At 38.9% G+C, this 19,783-nt stretch overlaps 1 protein-coding gene across 1 annotated transcript; it reads left to right on the top strand.

The window, feature by feature from the left end:
* Positions 1-269: 269 nt before the first annotated feature.
* On the top strand, positions 270-18,506 carry rasef (RAS and EF-hand domain containing). Its single transcript, XM_028578637.1, has 17 exons — positions 270-896; positions 6,288-6,434; positions 7,151-7,239; positions 8,702-8,799; positions 9,459-9,536; positions 9,654-9,769; positions 11,050-11,118; positions 11,231-11,297; positions 11,742-11,827; positions 13,382-13,703; positions 13,881-14,021; positions 14,705-14,855; positions 15,168-15,249; positions 15,501-15,615; positions 16,196-16,303; positions 16,480-16,556; positions 17,194-18,506. Exons 1-17 carry the CDS (start codon positions 400-402, stop codon positions 17,294-17,296), a joined length of 2,346 nt encoding a protein of 781 aa, XP_028434438.1. The 5' UTR covers positions 270-399; the 3' UTR covers positions 17,297-18,506.
* The last annotated feature ends 1,277 nt before the right edge of the window (positions 18,507-19,783 follow it).

Genomic DNA, 19,783 nt, shown 5'->3' on the forward strand with positions numbered 1-19,783 from the left:
ATATTTATAGGCCTACATGCGCCTCAAGTAAGCTAAAAAAAATTATCTCTGGTTCAATAATTTCTAAAGTTTATTCAACTACATTACAGGCTATTAGACTTTCTCCACAATGAAAGCGCTTTCATTTGGCCTGAAGCCCAGACCTCCTCTATTGTTGAGGTGAGAGAGGAGTGAATACACACACACACACACACACACACACACACACGCATGCACGCACGCACTGCACAAACACACACACGCACTAAACACAGGTAGGCTACAGATGGCTGGCGCGTTACCTAAGTCAGACAGCAGCTTTTCTGTCCGTCCAGCTGGCTAACCGGGACATTATTTTGTATTAACACAGAGGCCGAAGCTTCCACGTTTGATTTATTGAGCGGTTTGGACTATTTGTAAATGCGTGACAGTTGTCAAAATGTTTGGATAAGACCGAGCAAGTTTGGAAGTTGGGAGGAATACTTTGCGGTTTTCGGGTGTCCCGAGAATAAAACGTTCACAGTACTGAAGAGTTTCTGGATTTGCTCGTCTAGATCACCTTCATTCACTAGAACGCCTTCTTTTTTTTCCAGCCAGCCACAGTCCTCCATCAGGGCTATGAGTGCAGAGGAGCAGGACCGGCTGCGCTGCCTCTTTCACGTCTACGACGTTGACAACTCCGGGCGCATCGAGAGAAACGAGTTCCTCACCATATGTGCGGAACTGCAGGTGTCCGTGGCCGAGGCGGACCGAATATTTAACCGACTGGACGTTGACAACGACGGAACCATCACCCTGCCGGAGTTCATCAGCGGCTTCCGCTACGGAGAGGTCATGGACTCGGACGGAGGAGACGTGTCCGCCGCTTGGGAGAACTTCGAGAGGAGGCTGGGCGAGCAGGCCAAGTTCATCCCTAGGTGAGAGAGAAACACTTGTCCGCTGGGCAGCCAGGGAGGTGGTAGGCTACTGATAGGCTACAGATGGGTGGATCTCTTTAAAATATGGAAATTCTTTAGATGATATGAATGTGTTCAACAGTGAGCGCAGTGTGCATTTAAAGTTATGGTGAGACATAGCCTAAACCCCACAAGGAAATCCACACATTAGCCTATTAAAAGAGAAATCCATAAAAACAGGTTAGTAGAGCCTTTTAAAAACAGCTCCAGTACTAATGATACAACTGCATGTTGTTTGAATAATATGCAGAAAAACAGTGACAGTGACTGGATGTACAGTAAGTGTGTAGTGTTTACATATTTTTGTTTTGAGTGTCTCTGTTTTCCTGAAGACATCTCATTATAACCCAAAGATAAATAGATAAGTTATCATGTTGAGTCATATCTGTTCCAATGATAGGGGAGATCTGCCACACAGATTCCACGTGAATTGAATTACTGTAATATGGTGATTATTAAAATTTCCATTATATTTGTTATGGCACCACAGAGTCTATGTATATAGGGCTGAGTGATAAGGCTGACATCATTAGTATAAGTATATTAAGTATAATAATATAATGACAATATTTTTCCAATATCAATTGTTTAGAAACACACATTAAAACAGGCAAACTGATGAAATATGTTTATGAATAATAGAATAGTGAACTCACAAAACACATTTTTGGCCACAACTCAAAAAATGAATATGCTAATTAGGACAACATTTCACACAAATGTCTAATAGGATAAAATTATGAAGTGATGACATTTTATATTCAAAAGGTCAAAGGTGGAGGCCTACAACTGCAAGGTGGTAATTCTAGTTTACTAGAATTTGTGGCAAAGTTCTTGCACAGCTGCTTGTTTTCACAACATTTAACATTTCATGAGAAGATGATGTAGCATTAAGAGCGGCTACGTTAGCGAGTAGTATGAAAGCCCGAAAATCAGCAGAGAGAGGTTGGTTGGGGTGGTGGATGGGTCAAACACAGGACTTTCACCCAAGAGACCGGGGATCGTGTCCCGCGTGTCACCTTTCCTAAACCCAGCCATCGCTTTCTTCTTTTACTAATCCCAACCGTCCTGTTGTTGTCCCACGTCCCGTTATTGTTTTCCTAAACCCAACCGTTTATTCTTTTCCTGAACCCAACCGTCCCGTTGTTGTCACGTGTGTCATGGAAACGTAAGCCCACCCACAACCTTTTCCTTAACTTAAGGGGCCGTGTTCATTTCACAGAATTCTTCCGTGGGTCCATCATGGGATTTTTGCATTTCCGTGAAACTGCCACAGATTTTTAGTTAAGGGGCCATGTTCATTTCACGGAATTCTGTGAGATCAGGTTGCAGCAGCACCAGTACTCAGGTATTGATTTGGCAATATTATGGAATAATTTCAACTGGTACCAAGTCCTGTCTCTGTATAAGTGTGTCTCCATGTGTGTGTGTGTGTGTGTGTGTGTGTGTGTGTGTGTGTGTGTGTGTGTGTGTAGGCCTGGCATGGGACTCTGCTGTGACATCAGAACATTGATTGTCACAGTGGTGTTGTCTGCTAAATACAGTCACTTATCTTCAAACACTTGCTGTCACTGTTACATCTGTCAGCTGAGATATAAAAATAAACAGCTCACTGACTTCAGACAAGTGTCTGTTCTTCAGGTTATGAAATAATATTGTATGTGATTACGAGATAGAGACATTGAGAGCAAAAAATCAATTGCTGACTGATGCTGATGTAATGAGTTGTGTGTTTTGGTTTACATAATTTAATCTCTCAACTGATTGAGACAGTGACCAATGTTGCACCAAAAGACAGCTCCTCTGCTTCCCTCATTTGATTTAGTTTTTAAATGCTCCAGAAATATTTATTTTTTAGAAATTCACTTGTAAACACCATATTTGTGTGGAAACAATGTCTTAAAGTCAAAAGCACCTCATTGTGCAGCTGTTTCAGAAGTCTGAATTATGGTTTCCCTATGCTTTGGGCTTTTGATTGTGCTAACGTAAATAAGTGCTAAATATCCATTTATTCTGTATCCTGGCTTTATAATAATAGGCTCCTCCCAGGAACAATTTATCATGTTGTTGTTGAATTCAGTGGAGTTACGTGAAGGAAATAAAAATAACAAACAGAAAAACAAGACAAGGTTGCATAGGGAGTAAAATAGAATAGGGAGCGAGTTTATTTGCAATCTTTTGGTTACTTGACTTATTTCTGTGCCATTTCTTTGACTTCAGGACTATAATCCTGTGATGAATAACAGAAACAAAATATTTTCTGTGTACATAATATCTTAAGATATTCTCGGGAGGAGAGCTGTTTTCTACAACTTAAACAGCTATCCTGCATGATCACATTAATTACAACATCACAACAGTTTCTATGTACAACGTTCACTGTCTCTGTTTGTGTGGTATTTGTTGTGATGAGTTTGTGTTTGACACTTATGATGTTGCAGCACGCTGTGTCACCGTGAGTTATTGACAGACAAGCAGCAGTGTCTATATGCTCTAGCATTACAACCAGTCCGCCCTGTCAAAAGGCAAACACACACAAACACACTGACGCAGGACACTTTGTCACTGTATCATTATAATGACTGTGTGATTAGGTTTTACATTGACACATCCTTCTGGTTTCTGTATTGTTTTGTTGTGGATCACTGATACGTGCTGTAATGTAGTTATGCGTTATATGTCACTGGCAAATAAAGTGAAACAAAGTGTGCATCAAAAATACTGGTAGCAATCAAGTAATTTGTTTGGTCTATTTTTAGCTGTGCATCTTTTGTGTATTGAACAATGTGATGAAATGGTTGTAGACTCAACTTTAAAGTTAGTTATTGAGTTAAGTTATACAGCATATTGTCTTCCATGGGCCCATATACGCTGTAGAAACAGCTAATCTGACCACTATTAACTTTTTCATTCATTGTTTAGTAATCTTTTTGGGCAATCAAAATAACTCAATCTACTAAACTATAAATGCACAACAATACACAGGAACATCCAAATACTTTAAGGTTGTCATTTTTTAAAAGGTTTTATTTTTTTTACATTTTTAAAGAAATAATTAATCATTTTGGGAATTAAGGAGGAGACCTCAGGCATTGGCGATATTATGTAATGGTTTCAGTTTCACAAAGGAGTAGCAACTGGAGCAACTAACCACTAAGCGTGGCAGTGACTGATTGACTCTCTCTCTCTCTCTCTCTCTCTCTCTCTTTCGCTCCCTCTTGACATATAACGTGTTGATCAGTGAGCTCTAGATGTGCTGGTAGGTGGATTTTACTAACTCTGGAAAGAGCCAAGCTAGCTGTTTCCCCCTTTTTCCAGTCTTTGTGATAAGCTACGCTAACTGGCTGCTGTTTTGGCTTCATATTGAAGTGACGGATGTGAGAGTGGTATTGATCTTCTAATCTAACTCTTAGAAGAAAGCAAATAAGCTTATTTCCATAAATGTCAAAGTCTTCCTTTACACCTACAAATAATCACAGTCCAATACAATACAGCTCTTGTAATTCGGTTTCACTTTGTTCGACTCAATAAAACAACTGACTTCTCTGATCCACCTGTCAAACATTGTAGAGCTGACAAAGCAGACATGTTTTACTCCCAGTTCACTGGTTTTAACTTCAGTTTCTGAATGAAACAGAACAACCAGGACCCTTAAACCTTTCTTAAAGTCCTACAATCTTGTTAGGGCAGAGATCTTCAACAGGGGCTCCAGGACCCCTAGGGGATCTTTAGAGTTACTGCAGGGTGTTACAAAATTGTTGTTAATTTTTTGAAAGTTTAAAAAAAAAAAAAAAAATGTCTTAACATGAATCCAACATATTGGCAAATATTAATCAGCCTATTTTCAGAAAAAAAACACATTGATGATAGGCTACTGGCCTATAAGTAAGCTAGTCACTAAGGTAGCCATCCACAGACACAGTTGATCCTAAGGTAGTCTATATCCACGACCTTCCACTTCTGGGATTGCTCCGAAATTCCGCCGGATTTCCCTCTTTTCGGCCGGATGTCCGTTACCTTCCTCTTTCTTTGTGTTGGAATTTTAAACTCCGGTGGATTTATGAGGTTTATTGTTAACTGCTCCTCAGATCTATGCAGGGTAAATCCAAGGGGGTAAGCTTCGCTTCAGAACTCGAACCTCCTATGGCGCCGTTTTGGTGCTACAAAGAGATCACCTCCCGTTAGCATTCCACTGACTGCCATTCATTTTGACGTCACTTTGACAGCGAATAACTTTACATCTGAAGCGTTTAAAGACTCCATTTGTCCATTGTTTATTTCTAAAGAAACACGACAATGTATAAAAGGCTCCATTACCTTGTACCTCACGTTATGGCTCCATAGCAGACGTTTGTAAAAATAGGCTAACAATTGTGTCACGTAGTAGAGTAATTACCGTATAGTACAGGAGATGCTTGCAGGCAGTTTTGACTTACAAGAGCTGTATAGGTTTAATTACTAATGTTAACTAGCATTTTAGTTAGCAATAATTAGCCTGTGCCCATGTTATCTCCTTACATATACCTACGCTCTCCGTCTCTGCGAGATTGGGAATGATTGAGATTTCTCTTGGCACAGCTACCAGAAGACTTACAACTTTCAGACACGTTGCTCACGTCACATTTACGTTGTCTCTCTCAGTTGGAGGCTGCGCAGTAACGCTCAGCGCTCACCGGAAAAGTGCTTCTAACAGCCTTCACTGGTCTCCGTCCAGAGCAACGGGATCTGTTGGTCCATTCTTATATACTGTCTATGGGTAAATCCAGACAGCTAGTTAGACTATCTGTCCAACCTGAGTTTTCTGTTGTATGACTAAATGAACTTTAAACGTACACGTTCCACCAAAACAAGTTCCTTCCCAAGGCTATTTGGCAGAGGCACAGTTGCTCCGTCCAGAGCTTAGCGCCACCCATGACGATTGTGTTTGGTTTAAAGAAATGCCAATAAACCAGAGCACGTTTTTCTCCCATCCAGGAATGCTGGCCAGACCTTCCTCCGCAGCGCTGTGGAGGAAGGTCTGGCAAAGCGAGACTATTCCTAAGGATTCACTGTGCCACATGTATGTTTAACATTAAAACATGATTAATAAAATCATGCCAACATATATAATTGTAATAGCTTAGTATTCTACACAGGCTTTGGGCTGCCCACATTTTATTGTAGGCACAGTTTAATATGCAACTCAATTTTACACAATATATGTAGTAGCGGGTCCCTGATCCATCTCTCTCTCAGTTAATGGGTCCTTGGCTTGAAAAATGTTGAAGACACCTGTGTTAGGGGAAAACAGTACTGTGTCACATGCCGGTACTACAGAACAAAGTTGATTTCAAATTCTGATTGTCTTTTTAGGAATGAAGAAGCAGCTACGTTGTACCAGAACATCAGTCTGACTGAGCCCAGACTGATAAATCTGTTTGAGAAAGTCATCACAAACTTCACCAAAAAGATCAAACAGCAGAACTCAGAAATGGAGAACCTGGCCCTCACTATCAAACGGTGGGAAACAAACAGACACGTATACAAACACTCACTTGCATCCAAATCAATTCAAATTAAGTGAAATGAAGACACTGATGTAAAACAGATTGATTGTTTAATTAATATTTTCTACAACAATTATGGCTTTCCTTCTTCTTTTGTTTAAAACTGTTTGGTAAAAGACAGGCTGCTATTAAAGTAATTGTAATAACATTTGATGGAGTACACATGGGTAGACAAGAGAAGTTCCTCTCATTGACAGTAGGACTGCAAAACATGAGAATGTGTGAATGTGTTTAAACATTATAACATCTTATGTATACTGAAAGGGAATAACAGTACTGATAACACTGTAGAATTTAGTTGCAGGAAATTATGTGACATCTAGGTTACATTGAAAGTAGATTTATAGATTAAGGCCACACTCCCACCTTGCCTACCCAGAGCAACATGTAATTGTAAGAAAACATTTGGTTTAAGCCATGTTTCACATAAACCAATTATATCCAGACTATGCTAAAGAATCAAATCCTTATTTAGTAAGGCTTTGGCAGACAGTGATCTGATATTTATAAAATCAAATGTGAGGATCTTGTTGGGGCTACAGCTTTCAGTAATCTGTAGAGCTACCAGTAGATGATGTATTGATTTGAGCAAGCTATATTTTTATTAGTAGGTTAAGTCAGTATAAAGTAGGTAATGGATGGTGAAATTATCCTGTTATTGTTTTGCAGAGTGCAGGACCAAGCATCAATGCAGCTCAGTGAAATGGATGATGAGATTGACCAACGCATTCATGCTGCTGAGAGAAAAAACACGAGAGCAGGTGGGACAAACTCAGACATAAGACTGCCTTAAACACAAGTTGTATCTTGTTTTAATATTCCTAGCTTGTATTGTTTCTCTGGAGTTTGTGTAAGTACAAGCGAAAAGCAGGGTGCATTTGTTCAGCTCTTCCCTTATGTCAAACAAACGTACATGGCTGAATATCAGATTACTTGTCCAAACTCAGACACGCCTGCTGATCAGATGGATTTCACAACTCTGTGGATCCTAGAAAGGAAACAGTAGATGCAGTAGATAGATAGAGGTGCTAGAGCATATTTTGGCCTCCAGTGTTTAAAATGACAAGGCTGTATATATTTGTGATGATAAGGTTATGTGTGGATGAAAATGATAATCTATAAAGAATCAAGGTGCATACTTGGTGATTCAAGTCAGCTGACATGCCACCACTGAAGCTCCAGATAATCTTTGAGTTCATGTATGGCCAGTGACCACAATGAGAAAGTCAAATTTAGGGATAGATTTGTGGCAGTTTCTGTCATTCTCTGCTTCTGACAGTTGTCAACAATGAGGCAGGCGTTTAAATGTGTTTTTTGCCCCCAATGGTGCCTTCCAGGCAGCGCTGCCTGGAAGGCACTGTTGGGAGGCACTGGTTATGGTTAGGGTTAGGGTTAAGGTTAAGGTTAGGATTAGGTGCCATGAAGGCAGCGGTCACCGCGCTGCCTGGAAGGAGCAGTTGGGGGAAAAAAACACCATCGAGCAAGGCAGGCATATAGTAAATTACTGCAACAGGAGCTTTTGAATTCTTGAATTATAGTTATTGTATTACCTTGTTAGCCTTTGTTTTCAATCTTTTTCTATCAATAATAAACTACTGGATTGTGAGTTTTATGAAAGCTGGAGATATTTCCTGGAATCTGGTGAAACACTTTAAACAGTGTGGTGTGTGAAATGATAAGATTTGATAACAATATTTAGCTTGCCATGACATAAAATGAAAAGTGAAAACGACTGACTCTGTGATAGAATAGTACAGATCACCTGCTGGGTCACGCATGAGCCTCTGCATCAGCCCCTCTGATTTATTCAACTTGTATTCATTTAATCTTTAATCTTATCTTTGGTCCTGATGTTTCTTTAAAGCTTGAGCGGGAACATAAACTCTGTCTTATCACGGTGTATAAACTTATGTAAGTGTACTTCACTGACTCAGCTAACTCAGAAGCTGCTGTTTGTTTTGTGCACACAGTCATGTTCTGACACCTATAAGAGAGGTCTTTATTTTTGGAAACTGTAGATAGACAGTTGCTGATATCAATTCCCCAGCTAGGCTCCGTCATTGGTTTAAAACCTGCCTTAAAATAGTCACAGATACATAAATGTAGAGAGAGAGCAAACAAACACACACACACACACACACACACATATACTTTTCTAAATTCTTGTCTTAGTGAAAGAAATATTTTTAATTTTTTTTTTTGTGTTTTGTGTCTTTGTGTAGGAGAAGCAGCAAACAGAGGCCGCACTGAGTGAATTACGGAGAAGTTATGAAACTGAAATGTGTGAGCTGCAGTGTAAAATCCAGAGGATGCAGATGGTAAATCTTTTCACCAGTTTGGCTGCACTTCATTTTCACTACAATACACCATCAACATTGTAGGTCAATACAAACTCCAGCAGTTATATTCACAACCCTCTTGCTGTATATTCTGCTCAGTGTTGTGCATGTAGACAACATGTAGACAATATGTGCATGGTAATAGTGTTATACTATATATTTTCTAACACTAATTAAATTTTAACTTTGTTGTATGAGTGCATGAATATAAAATATTAGGTTGGAGATAAGTATGCAAAACGTCACTAACGTCAAATAAAACTCATTATTATATAACACTTAAAGAAAAAATAAAACAAAAGAAAAGAAACAACGCACTGTTGTACTCTCCGGATGAAATGAGGGCTCTGCCGGAGAGAAGGATTTGACCTATTGAGATACAAACACAAACGGCTCCTAAAAGTGAACTGTACTGTACTGTTTGGGAAAAACATGGTTCTGATAAACAGTAGAAATTTTGACCTCATGAAAACACAAATGTCAGCTGGACTCTACTGATTGAAAATCTAAAGTTAACATGATAGTGTGTATTTATATGTGCAGTATTTGCAGTTTCCAAAACTACAGCATGAGAGCTGATTTAGGTCTACCCTTTAGTCAGATACCATGAATCCTTACTATGTGAACTCGTCCATCAGATAGAAGAGAACTACAAGAACATCACTGTGAAAGACGAGAGCTCGGCTCTGAAGAAGAAGATCAATGAGCTAATACTGGTGAGAGCAAACATAATTATTTATAACATAATGTTTTGTTTCACTATATCTTGTAGGAGACGCATTTTTCTTACTTTTCTGTAGTTCATAACACACTCATATTGCTCCTATCTGCAGGAGAACCAGCGGTTAAAACAGGAGCTGATGAAGTCTCAGACCGAAGTCGCCTGTCTGCGCAGTGAGATGGACTCACTAAAGACGGAGCTAACCGATCAAAGCATCAGCTTGGAACGGTGAATTTATTAGTTTGGTCTGGTTTTGTGTCCTTATATATGCTGTGTGTTGAAATTCTTTAACTTTGTTGTATAATTATTCAGATCAGTTTAGGGTAATATGACTGGATTTATCTTGATTCACGAAGAGTTGAGTTTTAAAGGAACACGCCGACTTATTGGGACTTTAGCTTATTCACCGTATCCCCCAGAGTTAGATAAGTCCATACATATCCTTCTCATCTCCGTGCGTGTCGTAACTCTGTCTGACGCCCCCACCGCTAGCCTAGCTTAGCCCACATCCTGGAGGTAACCGGCTCCAACTAGCCTACTGCTCCCAATAAGTGACAAAATAACGCCAACATTTTCCTATTTACATGTTGTGATTTGTAGAGTCACAGCGTGTACAAATAACAAGGTCACATGAGACACAGCCATCTTCTAACCGTATACATACTGGGAACTATATTCTCAGAAGGCAAAGCACTGCTACTTCTGCTACTTGGGCTAAGTGATTAGCGCAACACCTGAAAAGCACGTGTTACTCTCTGCACCTCACCACGGAGCTTCTCGAATTACCGAGTTGCATAACATGTTTTCTCCATCCTTTTCTCACCTAACTTGCAGATTTATGTGAACTTGAGAATAATAAACATTTGTACATTGTTACTCCATTGGCTCCAAATGCTCCAACTTACATACATTTTAAACCTATTTCTAAAAAATATCAATCAATATAATCCATCTGTCCTCAATCTGCTTATCAAATGACCCCACTGTGGAGGTGTTTTGCTGCAGAGGGACAGAGAAAGACAGAGACAGAGACCACGCCCCCCTCTGACTGACACACAGTCCATTGCTTCCCGGGGGTGTTTTCATTTTGTCACAGCTGAAACAGGATATCCTGGAGTGACTTCACACACAATAACTTCTTCATAAGCGTTACTTAGCAACAGAAGCAACAGGGCCAGCGGCAGGATAATACTCCGCCTCCTCGGCTCAGAGCGTCTCAGTTATGGTCTTCATTACATTACAATGTAATAATCATACATCAAGTGTAATATATTTGAGTAAATCAGTTGATCTGCTGTGAAAGAAATGTGCTGGTTTTACTGACATTAACTGGGATACAGAGGCATGCTATATCTCTCATCTTATTTCATCTCAAAGTCAGGGAATTTGTGGAGGTCATGTGCAGGATGTCCACTAAAAAGAGACTTCCACTGGCACTAATTCAGGTTTTCATAACTTTGGTAGTTAATATTCATAATAACAAACAATTGTTGGTGTTTTTGTTGCAGAGACGAGGAGTTAATAAAACACTTTTCTGATGAGCGAGACGTCCTGGAGAGTCAGATCGAGATTCTGCAGTAAGTCAGACAGTATCGTACACGCCAACTAATGAGTTCTTATTGTACTTAGATTCAAGAAATATATTGGGAAAATAAAGAATTATGACTACTTTTCTTTCTGTGCGGATAGCACAGCCAACAGGAAGCTGCATGACAGCAACGATGGACTGAGATCTGCCTTGGAGAGGACCTCAAGGGTAAAGCTGCACAGTTAAACTAAAAATAATCCAAATTTATTTTTCAGTTTCCAAGTTGCAAGAAGCAGTTTTAAGTTATTTCATCCATTGGGTTTGTTGGGTGGGTGGACATATAAATGTGGTATTCTGATGCTATTTTATAGAAATATTCAGTCCAGTTGTGGCTCATTTGACTGGATTTATTTAGGCTTATGTTGATTTGAGCTGAGTTTCAATCTTTTTTTAGTTTTTTTGTAGGACATCACAGTTGAATTGCAGTCTAATAGGCCTCAGCGTTGTATTTGATTAATCAGGTTTACTGCAGCTCTCTCTACTGTATATTTGGAGAAGCATTTTTCACAGTACAAAAGAGAACAATTAGTTATTCTGATGCTTAAACCTGTTCATGTGCCAGCTGTTTAGCAGTAACATTCAGAGTTTATTTTTAATTGTTTTGTGTTACAGTCTAGTAACGGTGGATCACCAGGAGAAATAAACAGAAGCAGAAGTAGAAGCATCTGTTACACATCACCTTATCCACTATTGGACAGGTAAGACCTGCAAACAATGCAGATGGTTGAGATATCTGTTCAGATATCACCATACCATCTGCACCAGTGTGTGAATGCTACCCTTTCAGTATATGCCATATATTATATGGTCTTCTTTTTCCTAAAGCATTTTAATTCTTCCTTTTAGAACCAATTCAAACTTACAAGTGTAAAGCAGATTATTTTCAGTTGCATCGAGTACAGTTTAAGGTTTAACAGTAGATTTAGGATAAATAACTGGTTAGCAGCTGCAGGAAATGTATATCAGACCAGGTTTAAATCATTTGCATCTCCAGCAAATGAAAGGGATTTTGCATAAGAACACAGACCTCAAATCAAAATGTTTTTGCTTGAAATTGAAGGCTTATTTCTTCTAGAACATATTGCTGTTCATTTACACAGTATGAAAGTACATTTGGAATGTGCTGAGAGATTTAATTAAAGGTGCTGTCCAAGCTCATGAGCTGAGAAGTTGAACCATGTGATTCTATGTTGTTTAGGGACAAAGGTTTTTTCTTAATGTGATAAAGAAGGAAGATATGAATTGCATATACATTTTGAAACCAACATGGTCTTTTATGTTTAAGTGAAACAATTATCCCGGTCAAAAAAAAAACAAAAAAAAAAAACACATAATTACGTTATGCCATCGCCAACAGGTATGAGTACAGATGCACTGATGATCACTTTCCCTTCAAATGTTGAAAAAGACAAAAGCATTATTATAAAAAGACAAATGTTTAGGAGGGTTCAGGTTTAGAGGTTGATTGCCATCGTCATGGGGCATCGGTCAGAATGCATGAATAAGCCAGAGAGAAGTTCAGTCCATTCAATGAAGATTTATTTAACAAAGGGTGAGGCAAATGATACTGGATAACATAACAGAACAGACACATGGGTTGGAGAATCTGGGAAGAAACAAAATAGAAATTACAACTTAACAAAGTTAATATCCTCACATGATAATCATAAAGTAACTAAATAAAGCTGTCATGCAAATATCAAACAGGTTATCAAGAACTAAAGTGCAAAGTAAACTTCATCTTACCAGCTGCTGCCGCCCCATGTGAAGGTGTTGAAGAGACTGACTGAGAGTGAGTGCAGTCTTAAATAAGGAGTGACCAGGTGAACTCAATCAGGTAATCAGAGCAGAAACAAAAGCCAGTGATGAAGACAGGGGAGAAAAGGAAGTGAGGTACATAAAAATAGGGATCTTTAGTACAGACAGCATATGCATGTACACATGCACAGTAAACTGTACTGTGATTATGCACACTGCACACAGACTACACACACTGTGTGATTGATACAGATCCTTTACCGACTTAAATAATTACACAGAGGCCATTTTAACGTTAACACATCCACCTCAAATCCATGGAGGTGAAAGGTGGTGGACCACTGAAGAGTAGGACAAATGTTGATGGCTCTGGGCCAATGGTGTTTTTCACCATTGTTTTGGGACCAAAGAAGAACTCTCAGAGACAGATATTTAAAAAATCAGGCAAATGAAAACAAAACTGTCTTGAACCTTGTGTTTTATGTCATGTTTAGGTCATTTCCTGACCTCTTCCCCAGGTTTGGCCAACATATGGATGATTTCCCTCTGTACAGCCGCCGGCCCAATTGTGACACACTGGCCTTGGCCATGTGTGACCCAGGCCTGAGGCGCAGACACAGCAGCGAGTGCGAGGAGGACAGTCTGCCTGAGATCTACGTGGACAGCGGCCTGTCAACACTTAGAGGTTCACACAGAGGCTACGACTCAGAGCAGGAGGTCAAAGGTCAAGAAGAAGAAGAGGAAGAGAAGGAGAAGGAGAAGAAAGTGGAGGATGACAACAATGATAGTTTGATGGAGAAAAACTCTGACACTGAAGTGAGACGATAAAAGACACAAGTGTGCATGTCCATCGATACTGCAGCAATGCAATATTTTCTTTTAAAAAGTCTCAGGTTGTGATGTTGTAAAGAAGTCATAGTGATAACATGTGAATTCTGTGTCAGATGTTTGTATTAATGTTACAATGTCTGCTTCTGTGTGTCTACTTCACAGCCAGCAGAGACTCAGGACAGTGAATCAGCATTTGGGTCGGACAGCAGCTCAGTTTTGGACTGGAAGCCATCTGAACCCATTAGTGTGACCAAACCCCCAGCCCCAACTATTCGGAAAGCCCTCAGTGCCATCAGTGTGCAGGTATGAGAGAGACGGAAGATAAGAATGAGAGAGGGATAAAGGGATATAGAGGAACAGGTGGAGGATTATTATTTATGTTGCTTCAGAGCAAAATATCTCAACATCTCGGTCAGATTCCTATCAAATTCGGTATTTCATGGTCATTAGAAGATTATTCTTATGATGATTTTGGTAACTTACATACATTTTGTCCAGAGCTACCATCATGTCAAAATTTACAACAGGTATTTTGAAAATGGCCAGATCGTCATAAAATTTGCTGCAGGTATTCAAGAGAATTACGATTAATCCCAATCAACAGCGAGCTGGAAAAACATTTTGGTACATTTTTCAGGATAACTTTACAGTTTTAGCTCCACCACATTTTTGGCACCAATTTTAGCAAACTAATGAGTATGTTCTTTGCTTATTAAAACACTTTTATACTCTGTACATTACAATCTCTAGCTGCTGCTATTGGGGCTTTGGAGTTTGTTTTATGTATTTTTTGAAATTTTCTGACCTGCAATTAGACATAAATCCCTTGTCTCCATAACTAAACAGAGCTGATGATTAGATATAAAGCAGCTATTGCAAAATACAGGACAAAATATATTTAACATGAAGTATATATGCAGAATGTAAATACAGTCATCTTATGTGTTGCATGAGTGGCTCACTCTGCCACTCTGCCTCCTCTCCAGAAGGAGGACCAGAACAGCACTGACCTGGGCTACATGACATCCGAGAAGGCCTACAGGATCGTGTTGGCTGGAGATGCTGCTGTGGGAAAGTCCAGCTTCCTGCTTCGCCTCTGCAAGAACGAATTCAAATTAAACTCCAGCACAACACTGGGTCGGTTGGAGAAACTAAAGCCAACTGTCTGTCAATCTTGTGTTAAAATAACAAGCTTCATTGTCTCTCCTCCTTGACCTGACAAATTAAGGCAAAAACTATTCCCCAAGAATTTTCAGTTGACTGATTAATGATTCATTTCTGCACATGGTGAAGTCAAAGCTACAGTAAAGCTACAGTAAATAATCAGTTAATCTGATCAGGCACTGTGACCGACAAAGGTCGCGACTATTTAGAAAAATGTTTCTTTTTCCTTTGTTTACCAGCTTAGTAGTGTGACATGTTGTTGTTGTGTCTCCGTTGTGTGTTCAGGAGTGGATTTCCAGATGAAAACACTAATCGTAGATGGAGAGCCCGTTTCACTACAACTATGGGACACTGCAGGACAAGAGAGGTGTGTGTTGGTGTGAATAGAATTGTATTGTTTTATCGGATGTTTTGTTGTTTTGAACTTTTGATTTATAGATGTGTTTTTAAGAGCTTGTTATTACATGTGTGCAGCTCCAAAAAAGTCACACACACACACACACACACACACACAGTGCATAAGCAAACATGCTGTATTCTTCCTATCACAACCAGTAAGTAAAATTAGGTCCATGTATGTTTGTGTGTATCTTGAACCATTTTCTCCCGTCATCTCAGGTTCCGCAGCATTGCAAAGTCGTATTTTCGCCGGGCAGACGGTGTGTTGCTGCTGTACGATGTCACCTGTGAGAAGAGCTTTCTTAATGTTCGAGAGTGGGTGGACATGATCGAGGTAATGCACTACTCTCCTCTGCTAAAGAACTGCTGACTGCCACTGTTTGTATTTAGCAAAAAAGTTCCAGACTTCAGCAGAATAGAATGAAGGTGAAATATATCCACTCTTCTGGAATTGCAATTTGTATTGGGAGCATTTGTTTTATTATACGGTGTTTTAAGTAAATGTGCTGCACATGTTCATTTGAATATCAAACTAAGTGATCTTGCTTGTTTCTCTCTTTTTACATGCAGCAGATATGTAAGTGTCGGATGTAGATTGTTTAGATTGTGTTCTGTTGTTATACTGTGGGCATGTTGACATTTCTGTGACTTTTGATTTATGCATGCTGTATGTGTATGTTGTGTGCTGTGTGATATAATGCACTATGTACACACTGTGGTACTTAATGTCAAACCAATACTTTCAGTCTTTAATAGTTCATTTTTTATTTTTTTCAGCACATAAATTCTGTAATCACCATGTTGCAAAGTATGTGCAACATTAGAGCAGTTTCCAATATGGAGGTACGCTGCAATATTAAGTCTTCCATTTAATTTGTTTCTGTTTTTACCTTCTTCTTTTTTTTGCATAGCAGGATGTGTCCCAGGAGGATATTCCCATCATGCTCGTCGGTAATAAGTGTGATCTTAGACAAGATGTAGCTAGCTGTGTTCCTACCAGCTATGGAGAGAAACTGGCCATGGTAATGACAAATAAACACAGTCATCTTACTATACTTGTGAGGACATTTTAATGATCACATAACTCTAAACATTTGCTACATGTGCTGCAAATCTACACCTAACTCTTATCCTTGTTTAATCCAAATATAAATCCAAGTCATAACCCTTAACTTAATTTCTTGTCTTCACCCAACAGACATACAACACTCTATTCTGTGAAACTAGTGCCAAAGATGGCTCCAACATCCTGGAGGCTGTGCTGCACCTGGCCAGGTGAAATAAGACTGTTAAAAATTGTTTCAGTTGGCTGAATGCACAAAACGAAAACAGCAGTGGAAGTTTTAATCTTTACAAAATTGTGCTTCTGCTACTAGCTGTAATGACATTGGCATGAGTGATTGGCAGCTACCTTTAAAAAAACATACAATACCGGTCAAAAGTTTGGGGTCACTTAGAAATTTCCATTCCACTCCATTATAGACAGAATACCAGCTGAGATCAGTTGCATTGTTTTTTTTAACCAGGGCAACAGTTTTCAGATTAAATTATACAAAAGGGTTCTCCAATGTTTTTTTCAGTTAGCCTTTTAAAATGATATCAGATTAGTAAACAGAATGTGCCTTTGGAGCATTGGATGAATGGTTGCTGATAATGGTCAATGTAGATATTGCATTAAAGATCAGCCACTTCTTTCTACAACAGTAGAGAACCCTTTTGCAATTATGTAAGCACATAATGTAATCTGAAAACTGCTACCCTGATTAAAAAAACAATGCCACTGATCTCAGCTGGTATTCTGTCTGTAATGGAGTGGAATGGAAATTTCTAATTGACCTCAAACTTTTAACCGGTAGTGTATAATAACACATTTCTTGTTCAACCTGTTCCTCTTTTCTTTCCACCCCCATAGGCAGGTAACAAAGCAGGTTGCTTTTGATGAGAAAAGTCACTATCAGTCGCTGCCCAATTTAGATGCTCCCAGGAAGAAACCAAACTTCTCCTGCTGCACCTGATCAAATTCATCAGAGCTGGACCTCATCACAGGTGGGAAAAGGACTACAAATGCAGAAACCTGCCAAACCACGAAATGAGCTATAATCTCTGCAGAACTACAGTAACAGGAACAAATCATTGTTGTAAATAACCAAAACAATTTAACATATGGATTAAGTGAGCAAACAATTGTGGGATGCACAGCAGAATACCCGCTACTCTCTTTTTTTCAATTCAAAGTTATTTGAACATGACTTGAGCTGTATTTTAGACACACTTTTTTATTTCATCAATATTTAAGTCAGTGTAAACTTCTTGCTATGTGAAACTTATGTTAATTTTTTATCAAGCTATTACACATATTTAAGTAAGTAAGTTTCTTTGCCCAGGCTGGCACTGCCATGTTGTGAATATATTCCAAGCTAATCATGGAAAGAGAAAGACAGCTGTGAAAGTGAAGTAAAATGTCAGAAGAATTTGAATGTAAAACCAAGTATGTGAGTATGTTTTTAAAGTGACATTAGTATGTGATGCTGACAAATACCTGCATGTGATAGAGGACAGATGTTAGCATATTGTAATGGTGAGGAAATAAGAAAAATAAGAATAGATTGTTATCTGGTTATGATATTTACTGTGGCACCTATCTAATCTAATCAAACCAGCCTCAATCCTCTGTATCAGGTCCTGAAAGGAAACACAAGTATGTTGTTTGCGGATGTCAAACTTTGAACTGCAATGATGGCCGACATGGAGACAATAAGAATTATGGGAGAACTTAAAGCAAGAGCTTTGTCGTCATTCATAAACAATGAACCCTGGTGAAATGTGTGGTTGTACTGTATGAGACTTCACGTTAATGTCACAACCCACTGTCTATACAATATTACCCCGCAGTGTTACATTCCTTATAATTTGACTTCCCACTGGGGAGGACTGTCTGTTATAGAAGTTATATGTTTGGAGCTGAACGTATAGCACATCATGAATGCATTAAATAACTACTGTAATTCTATTTTCTGGTATGAGTTATGAAAAAAAGAGAGGTGGCAGGAACCAGAGTCCTTATTTTTATTCCTCAGATGCATGACTGTAATTCTGTTTAAATATGTACATTTAATTTTAGCAATAGAGTATGTCTTATTATTATTTGTTAATAATCATATTATCAGCTTACTGAAGGGCAGTGTGTAAAGATGTCAATAAACTTTAAATGAAATGCTTGTTGGATTATCAAACAACCCCTGAAACTCAAGCTCAAGAACCAATGGATATCTAAACGTGCATGTAGTAGAACATGTTGCTCAGCTATTTATTTCCACACAGATTAAACTTCTTTTTGAATAAATGTCATAAGAAATGCAACTGTGAAGTCACTGCCTTTGCAACTCTCTCTGGGTCTGTGTCTGTTTTTTCAATAAAAAAAAATATAGTGTGAATGCCATAACATCACAAGACTGGTATCGCCCAGATAAAACATTAGATCTTTATTTGGAGGTTTATTCAGGATATTTAATACAAACAGTTGTCACAGTCCATGAGCGAGGATAGTTTGACCTAAAACTAAGTGAAATAAATGCTTCTAAAGCCACTTAGAAAGCTCAAATAGGTTGTCTTACAGTTAAAGATGGCAAACATTAGTGCAGTACTTCTTGATACTTTAACTACATTTCTTATCATCATGAAAATGTACTCAAAGTATCAAAAGTAAAATGTTTATTGTAGGATTATTATCACTGATGCATTAACACATGCAGCATTTTAATGTTGAAACTTGTTAGGATAACGAAAATCTAACCTAATTTGTATAATGTACATAGTGTCATCTATCCACTTTAGGAGCCAGTAGATCTCAGAACATTTGCTAAAGGGCCGCAAGGAAATGATAACGTTATAGGCTATCATAAGTTATTTGTGCTGTATTGACCTCAAACTTGGCACAGGCTGTGCTGCATTTATCCTGATCCCTCAGCAATATACTGATTTCGAACTAAGATGGATCCTCTGTATGCAATGTAGGTAATTGTTGTCTGTCATCATCACCACCTTTCACCATTCAGCATTATATAAAATCTGTGTGAATGTCGCTGAGAGATCATTAAATTGTCAATAGAAAAACGGTCCGCAACACCGGATGTATCATCTTTTTTATTCCATGTAATCTTCATTGTCAAAGCCCACAATGCAACTCAACAATTCGGTCGGAGATTCTAGTGTGTGTGTGTGTGTGTGTGTGTGTGTGTGTGTGTGTGTGTGTGTGTGTGTGTGTGTGTGTGTGTGTATGTATGCTATTAGCAACCTCAAGCAGAAAGGCGGAGCGGGCTACAGACGTCTGGTAAGCTCACTTCTTTCTAACTCCACACCTCCACACAAACCTATTTTTTTCATTTTCAAACCTCCAGTCTTGAGACCCACACGCCATTTATCAGACTTCACTTCACACAGCTCCCTCTAGAGCCACAAATGCTTTGTACAACCTTTTATTTCACATATGCAGGATACTCCCC

This window comes from Perca flavescens, chromosome 5 (genome assembly GCF_004354835.1).
Source record: "Perca flavescens isolate YP-PL-M2 chromosome 5, PFLA_1.0, whole genome shotgun sequence".
NCBI lineage: Eukaryota > Metazoa > Chordata > Actinopteri > Perciformes > Percidae > Perca > Perca flavescens.